Raw genomic sequence first — 16,733 nt, 5'->3', positions numbered from 1 at the left:
TATGAATTTTGACAATAGTTAGTTGAGAAGATTAAAAAAATCATGGATATTGCTTCCAGTTTTAATTCACTGAAAACTAATGGTCAAGTGCACAGTGGATTGTGGACCTTGATACTATTCATAAAAAGTATGACCAGTGCAGATGTGCATAGCCTTGTAGATGTTTATTTTTATATTTTGGAAAGACATCTCTTATGTTCACCAAGGTTGCATGTATTTGCATGTTAAAAAAAATGGTCGCAAAAAAAGGTTAACATTACTATCTTTGTGGAAACCTTTTTATAGGATTTTTTATGAATAGAAAATTTAAGAGAGCAGCCATTTATTTGAAATAGAAAGTTTTTTTATAGTCAATTAAATACTCTTCAATTTCTTAAAAATAAATAAACAAAAATCTACCTGCCCCCAAACTTCTGAACATAGTGTATTTACTCAGATTTACTCAACATATCTCCACAGACACAGATTTACACTCAAAATGTTACCTGTCCACTAACCCTTGATCTTTTATTTCCTCCGTGCAGATCCAGACAAAGCATCAGATTCCAATGCTGTTAACCGAGGTAGACACTTGACCCGACTCTCTCTGCTCCTCCTCTCTCTCTCAGGACTGTTTCTTGTATATACTCCGTGATCTAGCTCTCCAGCCCTTTACACTGTATATTATGTACCGTTACCAAACACTGTGTATATTGTATATTGTATTATGTATATGATCTATGAATGCTGTCCATCCTCTTTTTTTGTTGACGCTGCACCTTTAACTTTACCCTCATTTGGAACAATAAAGGATTCTGTTCTATTTTACTTCCCTCTCTTTCCTTCCTCTATGTGTCTGGGTGTCTGTCTCTTAATACCGCCGTTCTTTCCTTTCATCCTTGAGCGTGCTGTCAAGTGGTTAGCTTGTGCGGTCACTTCAGCGTGTGTGTGTTTGTCTTCATCTTGGTGATGGGCCTCGTTGTGTGAGTAGAGTGTTTTTTCCTATGCACTGTTCAATCGATCTCAACTTTCCCTTTACTATAATGCTGTTCAAAGGAAACCCAGTGTTCAGAACAGGTCTGTATAACCCCTGCTGCTTTTCTGTCTTTGCGTGAGAATAAAACTGTGTTGTGTGTACAGTATGAATGCAATTGTATGTTTGCTTACAACTGTGAAATTGCGTGTGTTTGTATATAATTTTGTAAACTATGACCTTATTTATCACTGATAACTTGGGTCTCAAGTAATGCCGACAAAAGAACAATTGCTTATTGTTTTCGGTTTACTTCCTCTCCACCCTCTTCAGCACGCCCGTTCCCCTTCTGAGTTCCACTTTCTCTTCCTTTCCCACCCAAACTCATCACTTCTTTACACTCTCCACTGACCTTTGACTTCTCACCGACTCTCTTCTCCTTCGATCTTCTTAGTGGATAAACAGCAGGGAGGTTCGAGCGCGGTCGTGATTGCCGTGGTGGTGTGTGTTCTGCTGCTTGTCGTCCTGGTGGCTATGCTCTACTTCCTTAGTACCACTAAAAAGCTGAGCTGTGGGAAAAAGAACAAGAACAATGGGTGAGTAGCAAGAACCACGATAACCAACATTTGCACGTCAGGTTAACATTTCCATAGATTAATTTTTTTTATATATTCTTTATCTATCACTTCCTCCTTCCAGGGCATCTGGGGACATTAAATGTGAGAAGACCAGTGAGAAAGACAATGAAGAGTCTGTTCTGTTCAAAAACAATCAGAATACAGAACAGGTGAGTGATCAAAAGCAGTTTAGCGTGTTAGTCCTGAACTGGTGATGATTCAACAGAACATAGTACCAAAATCTTTTATTGTACATCAAAAATGTCCTTAAAATCACAATAAAATTGTCATTCAGTGTTACAGATATATTTATGTCAAAATAAAACAACATACTGTACTTATTCTGACCTTGTACTAAATAATAGACTAGATTATGCAGATTTCATTGTTTTTTAAATGATAAAAAACTTTCTCAAAATGATAGAAAATTTAGAAGATTGGTAAAGATTTATAATTACAATTAATTAGTTCTTGAGGCCTGCATTGTGATCCTTAAATAGACATATAACAGCTTTTAATCTCAAATATTGCATTACTTTCTGCAGTTAAATTATATGGCCAGTGATATGCGTTCATTAACAACATTTCATCTTTCACAGTGTTAAAAAGAAGAAGAAAAGAGACAAGCGACGTCTACAGGGATGTAGAGGATGGCGGTGGAATTAAGAGAGCTCTGATGGAGGAGAAGAGAGAAGATGGAGGAGAAGAGAAAATGAATTCATTTTAGCTGTACAGTTTTCTTTTTTGAAAGATTACGGGAGGGGCTATTAGATTAAGGGTGGGTTTCCTGTTTGGGAGGGGCAATGAATGTAAATCTGCCATTTTTTTGAGGGTACATACTATGTCCTGATTGTGTTATCAAGCCAATCTTTGTAATGCAACTCTGTGAAATAGAGCACAACTTATTGCAGTGTTCTTCTACGCAAAACTAAGCAGAAAAGTCACTGTCGGCACTGGTTCTTCACTCTGTGCTTCACCCTGGTTATGTCGATTAGTTCGTGGTGTTAAATAGTGCAGTACAGCCTCTTTTTGCATTACAAAATGCACTTTCTGTTTAAACTTTAGATAGAGAGCTGCAAACGTGCCATTATCCCAGGTTAGTAAGCCCTATAGATCACTATACGCTTTGGCCACGATCTGCTTGGAGCATATGGATGTGCCATTATACACACTCTTCAGCTGTACATTTAACGCTGGAAAAATAATCAAGCTGTCATTCATATCACATGGTCAAATATTCATATTTTTGCCTTATATATTACTACTATGACTACAAAACTGATATTTTAGACTATGCCTACATGTCCAACACCTATATGTTTTGAGTTAAATTCAATCCCATTCAAACAATATATTTGGACCAGTTTAGCTCAAGTCTGAGATTTTGGAAGAGTTACAGAACTAATTCAATCATCTCATTTCCTCTGAACTGCACTGAATTTCATCCAACATTATTACACATGGGTTAGTAAGGGGACAGGACAGACTTTTTCTTTTAAAATACCTCCTAACAGGATAAGGCATTCACTAGTTTATATAGTCTCAACTCCATTATTCCTTTTGGATAATTCAAGTGCTGAGCAGTATTGGAAATGATCTACTTACTGGGCAGAAATCATTACGAACATACTGTCACAATATACTATTCAGTTTAACTTTTTATATCACTGATATCACTATGTTTTCCATTATTTATATTTAGAGAAAAATAAAATTAAACACCTTCAGCCTTTTTTTTTTTTTTAAGTTTTTGCTGTGTTAGTTATGTGAAACCCTGAGACTTTATACTTTTAAAGTCATAATTCACACAAAAACAAATTCTCATCATTTACTCATCCTCATTATCGTTTAAAACCTAGATAATTTTTGGAAGACAAAAGAAGACATTTTGAATGGGTTTTGTACATAATGTAAGTCAACGGATCCAAAATCAAACTGGATCCCACTGATTTTCAATGTAAAACAGAAACACTGAGAATTACATTTTGACATAATTTTCATTTTTGGGTGAAATTTTTGTTTTGTTTTTTTAAACCACAAATATGAGTGAACATGGGGTGTGAAATTATTTCTTTGAGCTTGTATATGACATTACACATTTCTGTGTTTTCATATATATATATATATATATATGTTATCTTAGTAAAAGCACACTGTAGTTCAGGTGGCACAGCTGGAACATTCTAGAATCACTATGTGGTTGGAAAGACCTGTAATTTTTTTTGAGGACCAACAAAACAGTGATTCTAGACTCTCCAGTTAGCAGGGTAAGTACAATTGGATGAGGAAAAAGAGTGGACAGAGGAGAAATAAGATGGATAGAGTGTGGGAGAGGGCTTGGTTTGGATATAAAATTATTATTTTTTACTTACTGAGTCTTTGTGTGTAGTTGAGAGTATTTTAATGAATCTGTATGTATTAATTTTCCAGCAGACACATGGAACATGAGCATAAATATCTCTGAACATTTAAAACACTGGAAAATGTATGATGGCCACTTTATAAAGGCCTCTGTTTAAGCTTCCTCAGAATATTTTTTTACTTTTATCTTTGATGCTATTTTTTTACATTTACTGATTTCAATTTGCAAAATGTACTCATATGTTGTGTCAATGCCACGTGTGATTTATAGTTCTGGTCAATATTTGCCTACAAGACATTTGAACACCCATTTTGTAGAATATTGTGGGGAAAAACGTTTTCTTAAGAATACATGTCGTAACTACTGAATGATTTTTGAATTTTGCAAGAAAGAAGAGCGCTGTTTTGCATAAGATGTCCTACTTTATGGCTGTCTGCAAGTGTTTATGCTCTCCAGGTGATCTGTATATTTGTGGTATGCATTTGTGAACTTTGTTGCTTGTCTTCTTTTGATTGGAACTGTGTAGAATTTATACTGCAAAAACAAAAACAACAACAAATTCCAAACTGACTCTTGTTTTGTATGTAGAATTGCTTTAGGCCTCAGGTAACTTCATAATTTAAATGGCTAAACCAAATAAGCATCTTAAACACGGTTACTCGCTCTCTTAACATTCATCTTGAATGTCCCTTTGGGGCTTCAGTGTTTGTTCTATACTTCTGAAGACACTTCTGATTTAAAAGGCATTCATCTGTTGGAACCGTCAGGTAAGTGCATGGCTATATCATGTAAGATCTTGATGCGAAACCCCCTTAAGGTATTTCTACATGTAAAGACAGTATTATCTTTGAGGACAGATCGCTTCTGATTGAATGACATTTAAGTATGATCTTTACATTAAGTAATCTGATTTTGGTTATTTCATTTTTGTGAGAGTGAACCTGATATAGGTGATATTCTGATATAGGAAACTTGCTGTTGATTTTCTTTTTAAAATCGGGGTTTATTTGTGAGTACGTCATTAATGCTGTAGAGCAAAATGTGAAAGTCTCGAATTTCAGCAATGTCAACCACAAATATTAAATTACTTTTAAATAATAATAATAAAAAGAAAGACCTAAAGGAACCTCACAAGGATGTGGAGATAGAGTATTTACTCCACAGCCTCCCTTATCGTTGCCCCGGCCTGCTGGGTGTCAGTCAAGTTGGTGAAATTGCTCCTGTTTTGAAATTTGTATGTAAGGGGATCATTTTAAAAATACATAGCCCAGGCTAGGCAGCCAGATACACCCTCAGGTGCGATTAACATTATTTGTTTGCACTGTCAACATGAGTTTGAGGAATGAGACAGATGTTAAGAAGCATGTGTGGATCCCTCTTAAATCATTGATTCTGACAGTCCAGTCACTAACAGGAGATCATTCAGCTGTCAGACCAACACAGGAACAAATGCATGTTCATGCAGTTTGACACTGAGATGAAAATGAGGACAGAAAATTGAAATTGAAATCATAATTGTTTCAGATAATAGAAGACATTTAATATAAAGGGGAAAATGTTACAATAGGTTGCAGCTGGACAAGCTTCTGTAGAGGTTTGTAGATATTCTTATGAGGAGAATTAGGAAGGATTTTTAGAGAATGATATGAATAGTAAGTGGTGTGTGTGAATCAGATGCTCTCAAGCATATTGTTATGCATTTATATTTGTTGAATGGAGAGACACTTATGTCTGGATCTATTCCATTGATTTAATGATGATTCTCCCTCATCAAAGCAAGTGGCTCTCCATCTTTTCCCAATACTGATCCACTCTTTACTTATTGTTAGTATATGAGTAAGTGATTAAGATAGAGAGAGATACTGCTATATAAATATATATTTATGAATGAATAAGCTGTCTTGTTTTGCACGCAACTGTTTATTTGAAGGTGGTAGCCATGTTAAAATCACATGACCAACAGATTACTGACTTTATCTCATTAACAGGCCAGTTATTGGAAACTCACATGAGTGAATGTTGATACTGTTACTGCAATTTCGTCGTAACTGAAGTATAAGTCCAAAAGTGCACCTTTAAAGTTGATGTGTGTCATTTCTGTGACGCCAGGGCATCTGCGGACAGACAAGAAGCAGCAAGGCATGTTGAGCGATAAACAATATGTGCAGGAGTTACTGTGAAACTGAGGGCAGCTGTGCGATCTGCCTTGACGTGCCATCAGTCAGAGCTGTCCTGCTGCTAGATCAGCACAGGTGTCATAAAACACAGTGCTTGGCATAACAGAGAGCGAGAGAAAAGTCTATTACTAAGTAAACATTTGTATTTTTCTGACAAGGTCATTTTCTTGTAAAAAAGAAAAAAAAAATACAGTCCTTCTAGACAAAGAACATCAAGATGCAAATATCATGCTTCCCACATACTATGTTCTCACAAGCTTTCATACTCTTTCCAGTTTCCACTGACTCATACTCACATGCTTACAATCCTTTTCTGTTTTCAGCGGGAGTTTTGGGGCTTGATTTAATGGGGATCACTCCTAGAAACTCCTAATTGCGCACCTGTGTCTGTGTGTGCACATTATATTTTACATGTACACTCAATTTGCTCTTTAATGATGCAGTGAACGTGACCTCCTCGGTTTGTCATTATCCTCACCCCTCCATTAAAGCCCCTGCTGTGTTCGAATGTTATCAAACCAGCCTTGAAGAACAGCAAATTATCGCGCTTTGCTACTTAAATTTTTATTTAATTTTTAATTAGCCACTTTTGTGATGAATTTATTCAGTTTTAATTAGATTCGGTGACTGGTGAGAATTGTTTTCAGTGAAACCAGAACCAGCAGACAGAATGTGGGTGTGTGGCGTGGTGTTATGGTTGTCAGCCTTTGGGAGGGAATTTCGCATGCTTTAAAGGAGAGATAGCAGAAAAGCCTTGACATTACTCACATAGCTGAGCCCTCTCTGTTTATCACCACTACTCATGCACTTCTCAGTTCACGGCCAAGCTCTTGGGATGCCCTGTCTGTCTCTGGAGGGTGTATGTTGTGTATGTTCCTTCCATATTTCTTCCTGAAGGACAACACATTAAAGGAAGATTTGTTGTAGGATATCTCTACTTCCATTAAAGAATATGTGTAGGATACTTTTGTGCAAATATTGGGTTATTTTTAAGCCGTGGGAGTGTGAATGAATGAATCAGTGTGTGTTTTTCCATATCCTCTTGTTTAGTTTGCAGACCCTTGTAGTGCCTGTTACAGCTCTGATTAACTTCTTTTTCCTCCTTCTTCACTGAGACTAATGGTAAACCTCTGAATAGTGCTTCTGAATATTTTTCCTAGAACAAGGAACAGGATATAAATAGCAATTAGTCAACATTCTTTTCATCCCAGTGGGTTTACAATACGCATTGCAAAGGCAATCCCTCTGGAGCAACTAGTGGTTAAGTGGTTTACTTTAGAGCTTGATAATGATGTCTTCTCAGCCTCAGGTCAACCGAACACTGGCATTTACATCCATCTCGCCATTTACACATGGTATTATTGTTTCCTGGAACTCACAACATCAGCTGTAGTTATGTATGTAAGGGCCAGAGGTCAAGGAATGGATGGTTGGCCCCTGCTGGTAAATCCTGCAACTATACTATCGGTTTCTAAATCATCTTTCTACTATAAAAACAGAAGCTAAAAATCCAAACAATAAAGTAATGCAAATAAAATACAGATTTCATATTTGCATTAGACAATGTGAAGTCAGAATGCAGCTGTCAGTTTTGGCACAAGATATAAATTCTTAAATGCCAGTTTGGCAAATAGCAGTATTGCAATCTGTAACAAATGATCCGTTTAAAGATATCTGAACATCTTTGTTCATTTCAAGTATGTGCATCTTGTCACTCGGGTTGTGTTCCACCCCAGGGTTCTGTCATAATGCCATAAAGAGTGCTTTTAAGGTCTGAATTCCTGTAAGTGCTGTTATATAATCAGCTGATGACAAGTATTGTTTCTTGTTTTGTTTTGTTATGTTAAGTCGGTAGAAAAGATTCTGGGTATTTTTTGTGATCGTTTTTTGTATGTCCTCTGGCTACAAGTTCCCTATTGCATTCTTTCATGGTGTGTACCAGACAAACACACACAGATGTGTGTGCACACATCTTTTTCTGTGATTAGCACTCATTTACTGGCAATTTTTCAAATAAATTGAAGATGAAAACTGTTTTATTTGCACTCAAAATGTGAAAACCTGCCAACACTTTCTGGTGCTTTTGGTACAGTATGTGGTAACATGGTGTCGGTTAAATTGGTGATAGATAAATATGTGTCTGTGGCGGGAGGAGGCAGAGTGCTACTGTCATAGTGGGTGATTTGAGATGTGAGGCCTCTGTTTTCATTAAAGGTCCTATTTGGTAAAACCTTTTGATCTCTCTGGGTCCTCTGCAGCAAAAAGCAAATTCCTTGCAAAAGCATCATGACTGAGTAGTTTAAATTTCCACTTAAATTAATCCAGAGATTGGTCATGCATTTTTCTTATATTGTGAATTTTTGGAATTATAAAATAGTCTGAAAAGCTCTAAATAATAATAATAATAATAATAATAATAATAATAATAATAATAATAATAATAATGATGATAATGAGGCTATATGAAAATATTAAATGATTAAAAAAATTCTGTTTTGATTACTCTTTATAGTTTTCATTTAAGAAAATAAGTGTTTGTATTCACTCTTATTTATTATAATTTAGTAATTCTGTTTTTTTTTATTTACAATAATTTAAATTCTATTGTAAGCTTTAGTATTTTTGTGATGTGCCCTTGTTATTTGTAGTACTTTTTGTATTTTAAAATGTTTCTATTTTGTGTTATTTTCATTAGTTTTAGTAATTTATTACATATAACAATTTAGTCAATATAACATAGTTGCCATAACATTTTTTTTTCTCTTCTTTACTTTTTTCTCTTTCTTTCTTTCTTTCTTTATTTGCTTCATATGGTATTTCAGCCTGTGCGTTGCTTAAAGAATCAACGTTTTTTTCATTAGCAAAAAGAAATGCATGAACTGCCAGCCAAGCTTCGTCTAAAATGTTCCTCAAAATTAATTGCTTTAAAATTATACAAGTGATGTATAAAAGCAAAATAACCTAAAATTTTAGGAAAATACAACATTAAAAAAAAGAAAATTTCAGTTTAGTTTACAAGCACTAAAGACCACTCAGACCTCTCACTAGATAATTAATTCAGTATTAAAAGCCCTTCAATGAAACCATTAGAAGAGAGAATCAGCACTCACTTAACGGATCGGGGAAACAATGGAGGAGGGAGGAGAGCATGGAGCAAACAACCACACAAGCACATGATAAACAGAGAGCTGGGTAGACAGTCACTGCAATGCAATAGAGGGCTACAGAAACCAGATCTATTATACTCTAGTCACAGTTGCAACCGTTTAACTTACTGTAACATATCTAAAGTGAAGCATATGTGTAAGTAGACAGGGAGAATACAAATACTGTACTAAGACAATTTAGGGGAAACGAGAGAAGAAGAGCAGATGGAGATAGACGGTAAGTGGAGATAAAAAAGCATTTAGATACAGCAGAATGTTTTATGGAGAGTATTTATGCACTCTTTTAGTCTGACATGGCAAAGACAAATTAAAAGAAAAGACCGTTTATACTGAAGAAGCATTTGCTGTTCATGAAAATCACCTTCTCTCTGTAAGAAATCTGTTGCTAATGTGTTTCAGTTTATTTTTAAAGACAAAATAGCAGAGGTGTTGCAGTTGGATAGAGAAAGATGAATGTAAAAAAAAAAAAGTAGAAGAAAACATGCAACGTGCGGGTTCTGTTGAATGATGTCCAGCAGGGGAGTGTGCGTCCTGGTACAGTGTAACTGCTTTCTGTCTCTATCTTAGCATCAAATTCAGATAAGGAATATCAGTCAATGTGTTCAATAAACGGAGTGGTTAAAAAGCACGTTTTTATCCAAAGTAAATAAACCAAAAATACAAAATATTAAAAGTAATAAAATAAAAAATAAAAACAATAAATAAAAATAAGAAAGTAAATATTTGCAGGGTATTTGGCTGTTAAAACATACACCTTTTAAAAGACAAATGAGGGGAAAAGAGAGAGAAGGCCATGAGGGATCTGTTGGGATGGGTGATGGGTGGAGAAGAATGAGGTGAGAGTAGTGAGAGAAAGAGAGCAAGAGAGATAGATGACAGTGAAGAAAACGCAGATGGTGGAGTTTTGGTAGAAGTATTAACACAGCTGTCACTTCTCTCTCTCTCTCTGTGTGTGTGTGTGTGTGTGTAATGGAGATGTGCTTGAATTTTAGAAGTGTCCCTTCTAAAATGCGAATTTGAAATTTCTCTATATCAGTTTTCCTCTTGTTTTTGTCTTATCAATTCGTGAGATAAAGAATTCAAGAATTCAGGGTTTGGCCACTGAGCACCTGCTGGTAGATGTGAGAACTTCAACATCTTCTTCATTTACTGCCATTCAGAATTATTTCATTATATTAACCTATATTAGATTGTAATACCAGTAACTTTATTTATTTATTTGCTGTCTTTTACATGAGTGAAATGGATTTATATTTTGATCTATCTGCTTTGACATTACAGTTCAGGACAATCACTAGTGAAATGTTAGGGGTTGTGCACATTCTTGTGGTGCCATCAGCCAAACACTAGTGCTATGGCTCCATAGTAATAAGTCACATGCATTTACTGCTTAGAAGATTACCTTAAACAACTGCATGAGGAACTGAACGTCCATCACATGGCAGATTTCAAATCACATACTTTGGTCGTCCTGCACCAGCCAATCAATTACCATGAATAACAATATTAAAAAACAGAGCCCGGTGGTTTTCAATCAGGGTTCTCAGCAAACATCCAAGGAGACATTTAGACAACATTTAGATCAAATATGACAAAATTAGGATAAATCACTCAAAAAGGAAACTTATGTCATGATTTATTCACCCTCATGTTGTTCAAAACCTGTATGCATTTCTTTCTTCTTTGGAAGAAAAAAAGAAGAAAATTCATAGAATGTTGGTAATAGCTTCGGTTCCCACTGAATACCATTGTATGAAAATATATGTTTACCAATGTTCTTCAAAATATCTTCATTTTTGTTCAGCAGAGGAAAGAAATGCAGGTTTTGAACAACATGAGGGTGAATAAATCATGACATAAGTTTCCTGACTTATGTTACATGACATTAGTCAGTCAATTATTTTTAATTGTTGAAAAACATCTGATCTAGACCTGGACTATTCATGTAAATGAATAAAATATTTACACTGTATTTGTATGATTAATATATTATAAACATGAATACAATTTGTATAGTTATGCCAAGCTCTAAATTATCAAATCTGGTAGAAACTGTAAAATATATATTTTTAAAACCACTGTTAATAAAATCTTAAAATAATAATATACATCCACTGCCATCTAGTGCTGATAACGGAAACAGCAAATATTTCAATTCGGTCTCTAAGAAAAAGAGAGGGATTGAGGAAGAGAGAAAGAGGGAGAGGTGCGTAAGAACATATCTGTAATTTTCACAATGCATCTGAAATGTTCATATAGTGAATATGAAAAAAGTAGTGTAACTAAATCTGAATATAATACTTTATTTCTGTTAGCCAAGCACAGTATATTCATGTTACCTGTCAGACATAAGCACACATACAGTAAATGTATTATCAGGGTCTTAGTTATTGTGCTGGGCACCTGTTTGAACCCTGGGGTGAACCCTAAGTATCATAGTCTACTGCCATCACAGTCATCGCCTGCTATGTGTTGCCCTCTGTGCTCAAGCCAGTCTTCCCTATGCATCACTGTGACCTGGGGTCTGGAATCAGACACAGAGCAGCCATTAAAGAGTTTTTACCATCTGGACAGAAAGTGAGGTTAAGTCAGTAATAAATGTCACATGGACTGTTTTCATATTTCAAGTGTGTGTGCCTACATTTGTGACGAGTGGGGCAGGGCCAAGAGCCATATGAGCGGAGCAAGGTCGATGGAGTTAACTCATCAAAAAGATTAGGTAGTGTTTATAACTAGCTGTAGTCAATTCAAGTCACATTTATTTATACAGGGCTTTTAACAATACAGATTGTAACAAATCAACTGAATGGCATTAAATAGGAAAATTGTGTGTCAATAATGCAAAAAAAATCAGTTCATCATTGAATTCAGTGATGTCATCATCCAGCTCAATTCAGTCTAAATAGTATATTTCAGATCTTTCTGGATCTGGTGTAGATGCCATTCTTCTAACAGTGTATCAAGTACATCATGTGTTATGTTCCTGGTTAGCCTAAAAATCCTGAAGAAGGATTTGAATATTAGAAGCGTACTAGTGTGTTATGGTTAAGCCAGGTTAAAGAGATGGATAACATTTGATTGTGCATATCAGAATATTGTAAATGGTCTTTGCTAACTTTCTTACATAATTTATTCAATGTTTGAATAACCGTGGAAATTTAATAATCAATCGGCCTAATGTTTTTATTAAATTGCAATCACGTTAATTAGCCTACTGTTTCCTTTGTATTAAAAAACTAAGGACTTTAAGCATCAACAGCTGATGGAAAAGCAACGGCGATCTGACAAGCTTTGCCGTAGCCAAAGAGTGCAATACATATTGGTACTTGCCTTAAAAAGACAGGTTTATGATGAATAACACAACTGTATTTTGATATCATAATTGTGGTAATGATACTGACAGGAGGTCTGAAATCAGTCAAATCTTAGTAGAAAGTATGGATGATAGTTTACTGCATTTTCAAGGTGGCAGGTGGCTAATCAGGAAGGTTGTTGGTTTGAATCCCTGTCAGAACGCTTTTCTTCTGAATTCAGCTGTTGCCCTCGAGCAAAGGTACACTGCCTGCTGTGTGCCAATGCCAACCACTTTCTCTCTGCTCCAGCTTTGTTTGTGCAAACCTGGTGACTATTAATATTTAAACCTAAAATAAGTCTGTATATATAGAGAGCCAGTGTTTCATATGGAGTGTCTGGGACTGTCTGGAACCTCCACGGTTTATGTCCAGATATGTGACTGTATATTGTTGTGTAAGCTTTACAAATTTAAAACATGACAGTCTAAATTATTGTAATGATGCTTGATAGTAAAAATTATTTCCACAAAAATATTGAGCAGACATGAAGCAACAAACCAACATATTAAGATTTCTGAAGGATCATGCAACCCTGAACTGGCTGCTAAAATCTAAATCAGAGGAATTATTTGCATTTTTAAATATTTTTAATTGTTTTAAATTCATATAATGTTTCAGAAATGTTTTATCAAATAAATCTTGATGATGATTAGAGAGCTTTCAAATGGTACTGACACATCTTGTTGAGGCATTTATTATACTTTATAATGTTCTGTGAATTAACCATAAATAAATAAATAGCAATAATTCTCAGTCTTGAATACCTCTTTTTTTGTTCTCTATGTGGATGGGTGCATGAGGAATGTTTTGCTGTTTCGTTTCCAGCATAGTTAAAGGTTAAAAAAAGGTTAATCTGATGTTGCATAATCATTATTTATTATAGCTTATCTGTTTCAACAATGTCTGATGCCAGATGACTAATGGACAGACCTATTTTGTGTTTTCTTCTTCTATGATTTATTAAATCAAGAACATCAGCTCATGATACTAAAAGGTCATTTCATTAAAAAAGCGTATTAAACTGAAATTCCTCAATTAGTCAGTCGTGACACATTGTACTTATTAACTGATTAACCAATGTCCTTCTCCTCAGAGAGAGAGAGAGAGAGAGAGAGAGAGAGAGAGAGAATGTTTTTATTCAGTTGAAAGACCTAATGTAGATTTGCTAATAACCGTTTTAATCCCTCTAAAAAGGATTATATTTGCAGATGCCATGGAAATTAATTCTTAATTTGTAATTCTTATTGGCAGTGTTAAAACTTAGATCTTTTGTAGCACTTAACCTTCCAGATTATTGGTATTTAGAGGTTCTATATTTTAGATCGGTTATCTGGTTTTGCTTATGTAAAGGCTTACAAGAAAAGAAAACAACTTTATCTTATTTTATTTGCAATTCGTTAATGCTCATAGAGGGTGCCAGGTAACAGTCAACAGCAAAGGGTCTCTGATCTTCATCCAAAAACAGATTGTTTGGAGCATTATACCTGATTTTACTCCAGAATGTCACATCATATTTATCCACTGATGTTTTTCAGTATTTTGACAGAGCAAAGGTAGCAGGCCATTGGAAGACAAGAGTTCAACAGGCATGTTTTCACCTCGTGCCGTCACCTTGTGGGAGACATATGACTGTGGTTCAAGTGTGGTGACGGACTCAGGACCAGAAAGAGATGGAGTCTTGTTGAGGTGTGATACTCTGTGATTTAGGAGCTGTCTTGAGTGTACAAAATGTGGTATAGCTGGTCGTTGAAGATGCCAGCGTAGGTGCTGACAGCTTGAACTGTGTCTGCATACAGGTTCCTTGATGAGGGACGGAAAGGCAAAATGTCAGAACAAAATGGACCACGAGTCATCATTTTCAAGACCTTAATTAGATTTGTTTACTTAAAAATGACAATTTGCTAAAATGTACTCACCCTTAGGACATCTGAGATGTAGATGCGTTTGTTTCTTCTTTGGAACAGATTTGGAGACATTTAGCATTACGTCACTTGCTCATAATAGATCCTCAGTAGTGAATGGGTGCTGTCAGAATGGGAGTTCAAAAAGCTGGTAAGAAACACCCAAATAATCCACAAACAATCAAAACTACTCCAGTCCAGAAATTAACATCTTGTGTAGTGAAAAAGCCGTGCACTTCGCTTTGCTTCTGGCCAAAAAAGTCCATAATCCATTTTTCTTCCAGTGAAAAATTCAATTTCCTGTTGTCCTCTCACATTAAAATCCATTATTAATATTCTGGACATGTTTTGCTTTTAAACTCTACTTGGTCTGTCCATATTTCTCTCCTAATTCAGACGAAATGACTTTTTCACTGAAGAAAGCAATATTATGAATAGAGGACTCTTATTTTAGCCGGAAGCAATGGTTTGAAGTGTAAAAATACCTTGATCTTTATTATAAACACTTCTTACAAACACATAGCTTTTCACTACACAAGACACCAATTGATGGACAGGATTTGTGAAGATTGTGGATTATTATTATGTTTTTATTAGCCTTTTTGTCTCTCATTCTGACGGCACCCATTCACTGCAGAGGATGTGTGAGCAAGGGATATATTTATATATTTCTCCAAATCTCTTCTGATAAATAAATAAACTTGTCTACATCTTGGATGGCCTGAGTGTGAGTATATTTTCAGTAAATTTTCATTATTGGATGAAATATTTTAAAATCTCATCATTGCCCATGTATTGTAATAGGAAGCTATACATGTGCCTGTGTCTAAAAGCCCAGAAGGTAATGTTTGTAAGTACGGACTAAGGTAATGAATAAAATTAGATTTACTTGGCTTTCTCGTACGGTTTGTACCCCTTGATGGTCTCTACATAGCCGCTGGCAGTGTCAATACTCTGGTCATAGTAGGACTTAAGTGTGTCCACCACAGTGGCAATGGTTCCCTTCTCCTCCTCGACCTGCCTGGGCACGCGGAAGCTCTCTGCTCCTGTGGGGGCAAGCCAATGTTTGAGGGAGTGAGATGAGTTTAAAAACAAAAAAAAAATCTTTCTTTATTTTCATGTTTCACTGTCATTTTATGTTACTTCATTAGCAGCAAGGAATATATAATAAAAATTCTAAGTATGTTAGTGAATGTGTGTCTGTCTGTACGTACCCAGAGCAAGGACAGCAATGACAAATGTGATAACCAGTAGCTTGTTCATAATGACTGGTATCTCTGAGTGATTTAATAAAACACAGTCAGATTACAGCAATACAAGTGTGAGATTATCAGTGTGAACACAAGAAGGTATTATTTTATTTCTAGTGCATGCAGTCACTTCTTAAGTAATCATCAGTCTATAAAAAGCATGGACTGTATTTGCTGTTACACTAGATTATGCTTTTAATTTATGAAGCACTTTTAATGGCATAAAAACAATTTTAGATTTATTAATTTAAATGATAATTAGTTTTCTTTGTTTTTGTAAGACCCTTACCATTTGGTCATTTAATAAAGGTAGTGAAAAAAATCATAATGTATAAGAAAACGGTATGTATTTTTATTGTATTATATTTGCAATAACATTGAGGCTTCAAAAGATACTTAATGCAGCAATATTATCTGTACAGTCCTCTAAACAGACTTCATGTGCATTTTAGGAATTCAGCAGGATTATGGATTCATAGGTGCTAAACAGTAAAAAATCCTAAAATCTGTTGTAATATCTGAACATTTTTATAATGCCCTGTAACAGAAGAGGGAAAATATGGCTGTACTCACAGGTTTTCCTCTGTGGACGGGTTAGCGTCAAAAACTCTTTGGTTTATCTTATATATAGGTACAGATTTATTGACCAGATAACTCAAGTGCCAAAGTGCAATTGACTCAGATAAATGTTATGTGTGTGTGTGGGGTGGAGGGGGAGGGGGGGGGGGGGCTGTGCTTTTTGCTGGAATTTGATGTTAGATAAGAAAACTAAAATGAGATTACCTGTTAAATAGATATTGCTCTTCACACAAATGGACATACTGATTGATCACATTAAACAAGCTCACTGACTTTGATCAGCTGATCAGTCGGAGCTTTTAATGTGATAATACACTATAGAGTCTTTTATATTCTTCAAACATATCAGTTTGTTGGAAAATATGAAAATATTTA

At 35.3% G+C, this 16,733-nt stretch overlaps 2 protein-coding genes across 3 annotated transcripts in view; one reads left to right on the top strand and one right to left on the bottom strand.

The window, feature by feature from the left end:
* LOC113059717 (basal cell adhesion molecule-like) overlaps nt 1–4,500 on the top strand; it is a 53,217-nt gene extending 48,717 nt beyond the window's left edge. Inside the window, exons 13-16 of one of the 2 annotated variants that reach the window (XM_026228259.1) lie at nt 525–563; nt 1,407–1,548; nt 1,652–1,739; nt 2,169–4,500. In XM_026228259.1, coding sequence (XP_026084044.1) covers nt 525–563; nt 1,407–1,548; nt 1,652–1,739; nt 2,169–2,174 — 275 coding nt within the window. In that variant the 3' untranslated portion in view covers nt 2,175–4,500. Of the gene's footprint in view, nt 1–524; nt 808–1,406; nt 1,549–1,651; nt 1,740–2,168 lie in introns of those variants that run through there. The other variant, XM_026228260.1, reaches the window with a different exon arrangement.
* Nucleotides 4,501–13,995: 9,495 nt separating this feature from the next.
* On the bottom strand, nt 13,996–16,409 carry LOC113059716 (apolipoprotein C-II). The gene is made up of 4 exons (XM_026228258.1): nt 16,353–16,409; nt 15,744–15,806; nt 15,419–15,575; nt 13,996–14,428 (listed from the first exon to the last, which is right to left on the bottom strand). Exons 2-4 carry the CDS (start codon nt 15,790–15,792, stop codon nt 14,332–14,334), a joined length of 303 nt encoding a protein of 100 aa, XP_026084043.1. The 5' UTR covers nt 15,793–15,806; nt 16,353–16,409; the 3' UTR covers nt 13,996–14,331.
* Nucleotides 16,410–16,733: the final 324 nt, after the last annotated feature.

The sequence above is a fragment of the Carassius auratus genome, chromosome 41 (assembly GCF_003368295.1).
Source record: "Carassius auratus strain Wakin chromosome 41, ASM336829v1, whole genome shotgun sequence".
Classification (NCBI taxonomy): domain Eukaryota; kingdom Metazoa; phylum Chordata; class Actinopteri; order Cypriniformes; family Cyprinidae; genus Carassius; species Carassius auratus.
Note: the sequence above shows the minus strand (reverse complement) of the source record. Positions and strands in the feature narration are given on the sequence as shown.

What these genes read in the sequence shown, in the direction of transcription:
- LOC113059716 (XM_026228258.1), bottom strand. Translation starts at nt 15,792, where the DNA reads ATGAACAAGCTACTGGTTATCACATTTGTCATTGCTGTCCTTGCTCTG. An exon ending in CATTGCTGTCCTTGCTCTGG is followed by an intron (nt 15,576 to 15,743) that starts GTACGTACAGAC and finishes TTGCCCCCACAG; the next exon opens with GAGCAGAGAGCTTCCGCGTG. An exon ending in AAACCGTACGAGAAAGCCAA is followed by an intron (nt 14,429 to 15,418) that starts GTAAATCTAATT and finishes TCCCTCATCAAG; the next exon opens with GAACCTGTATGCAGACACAG.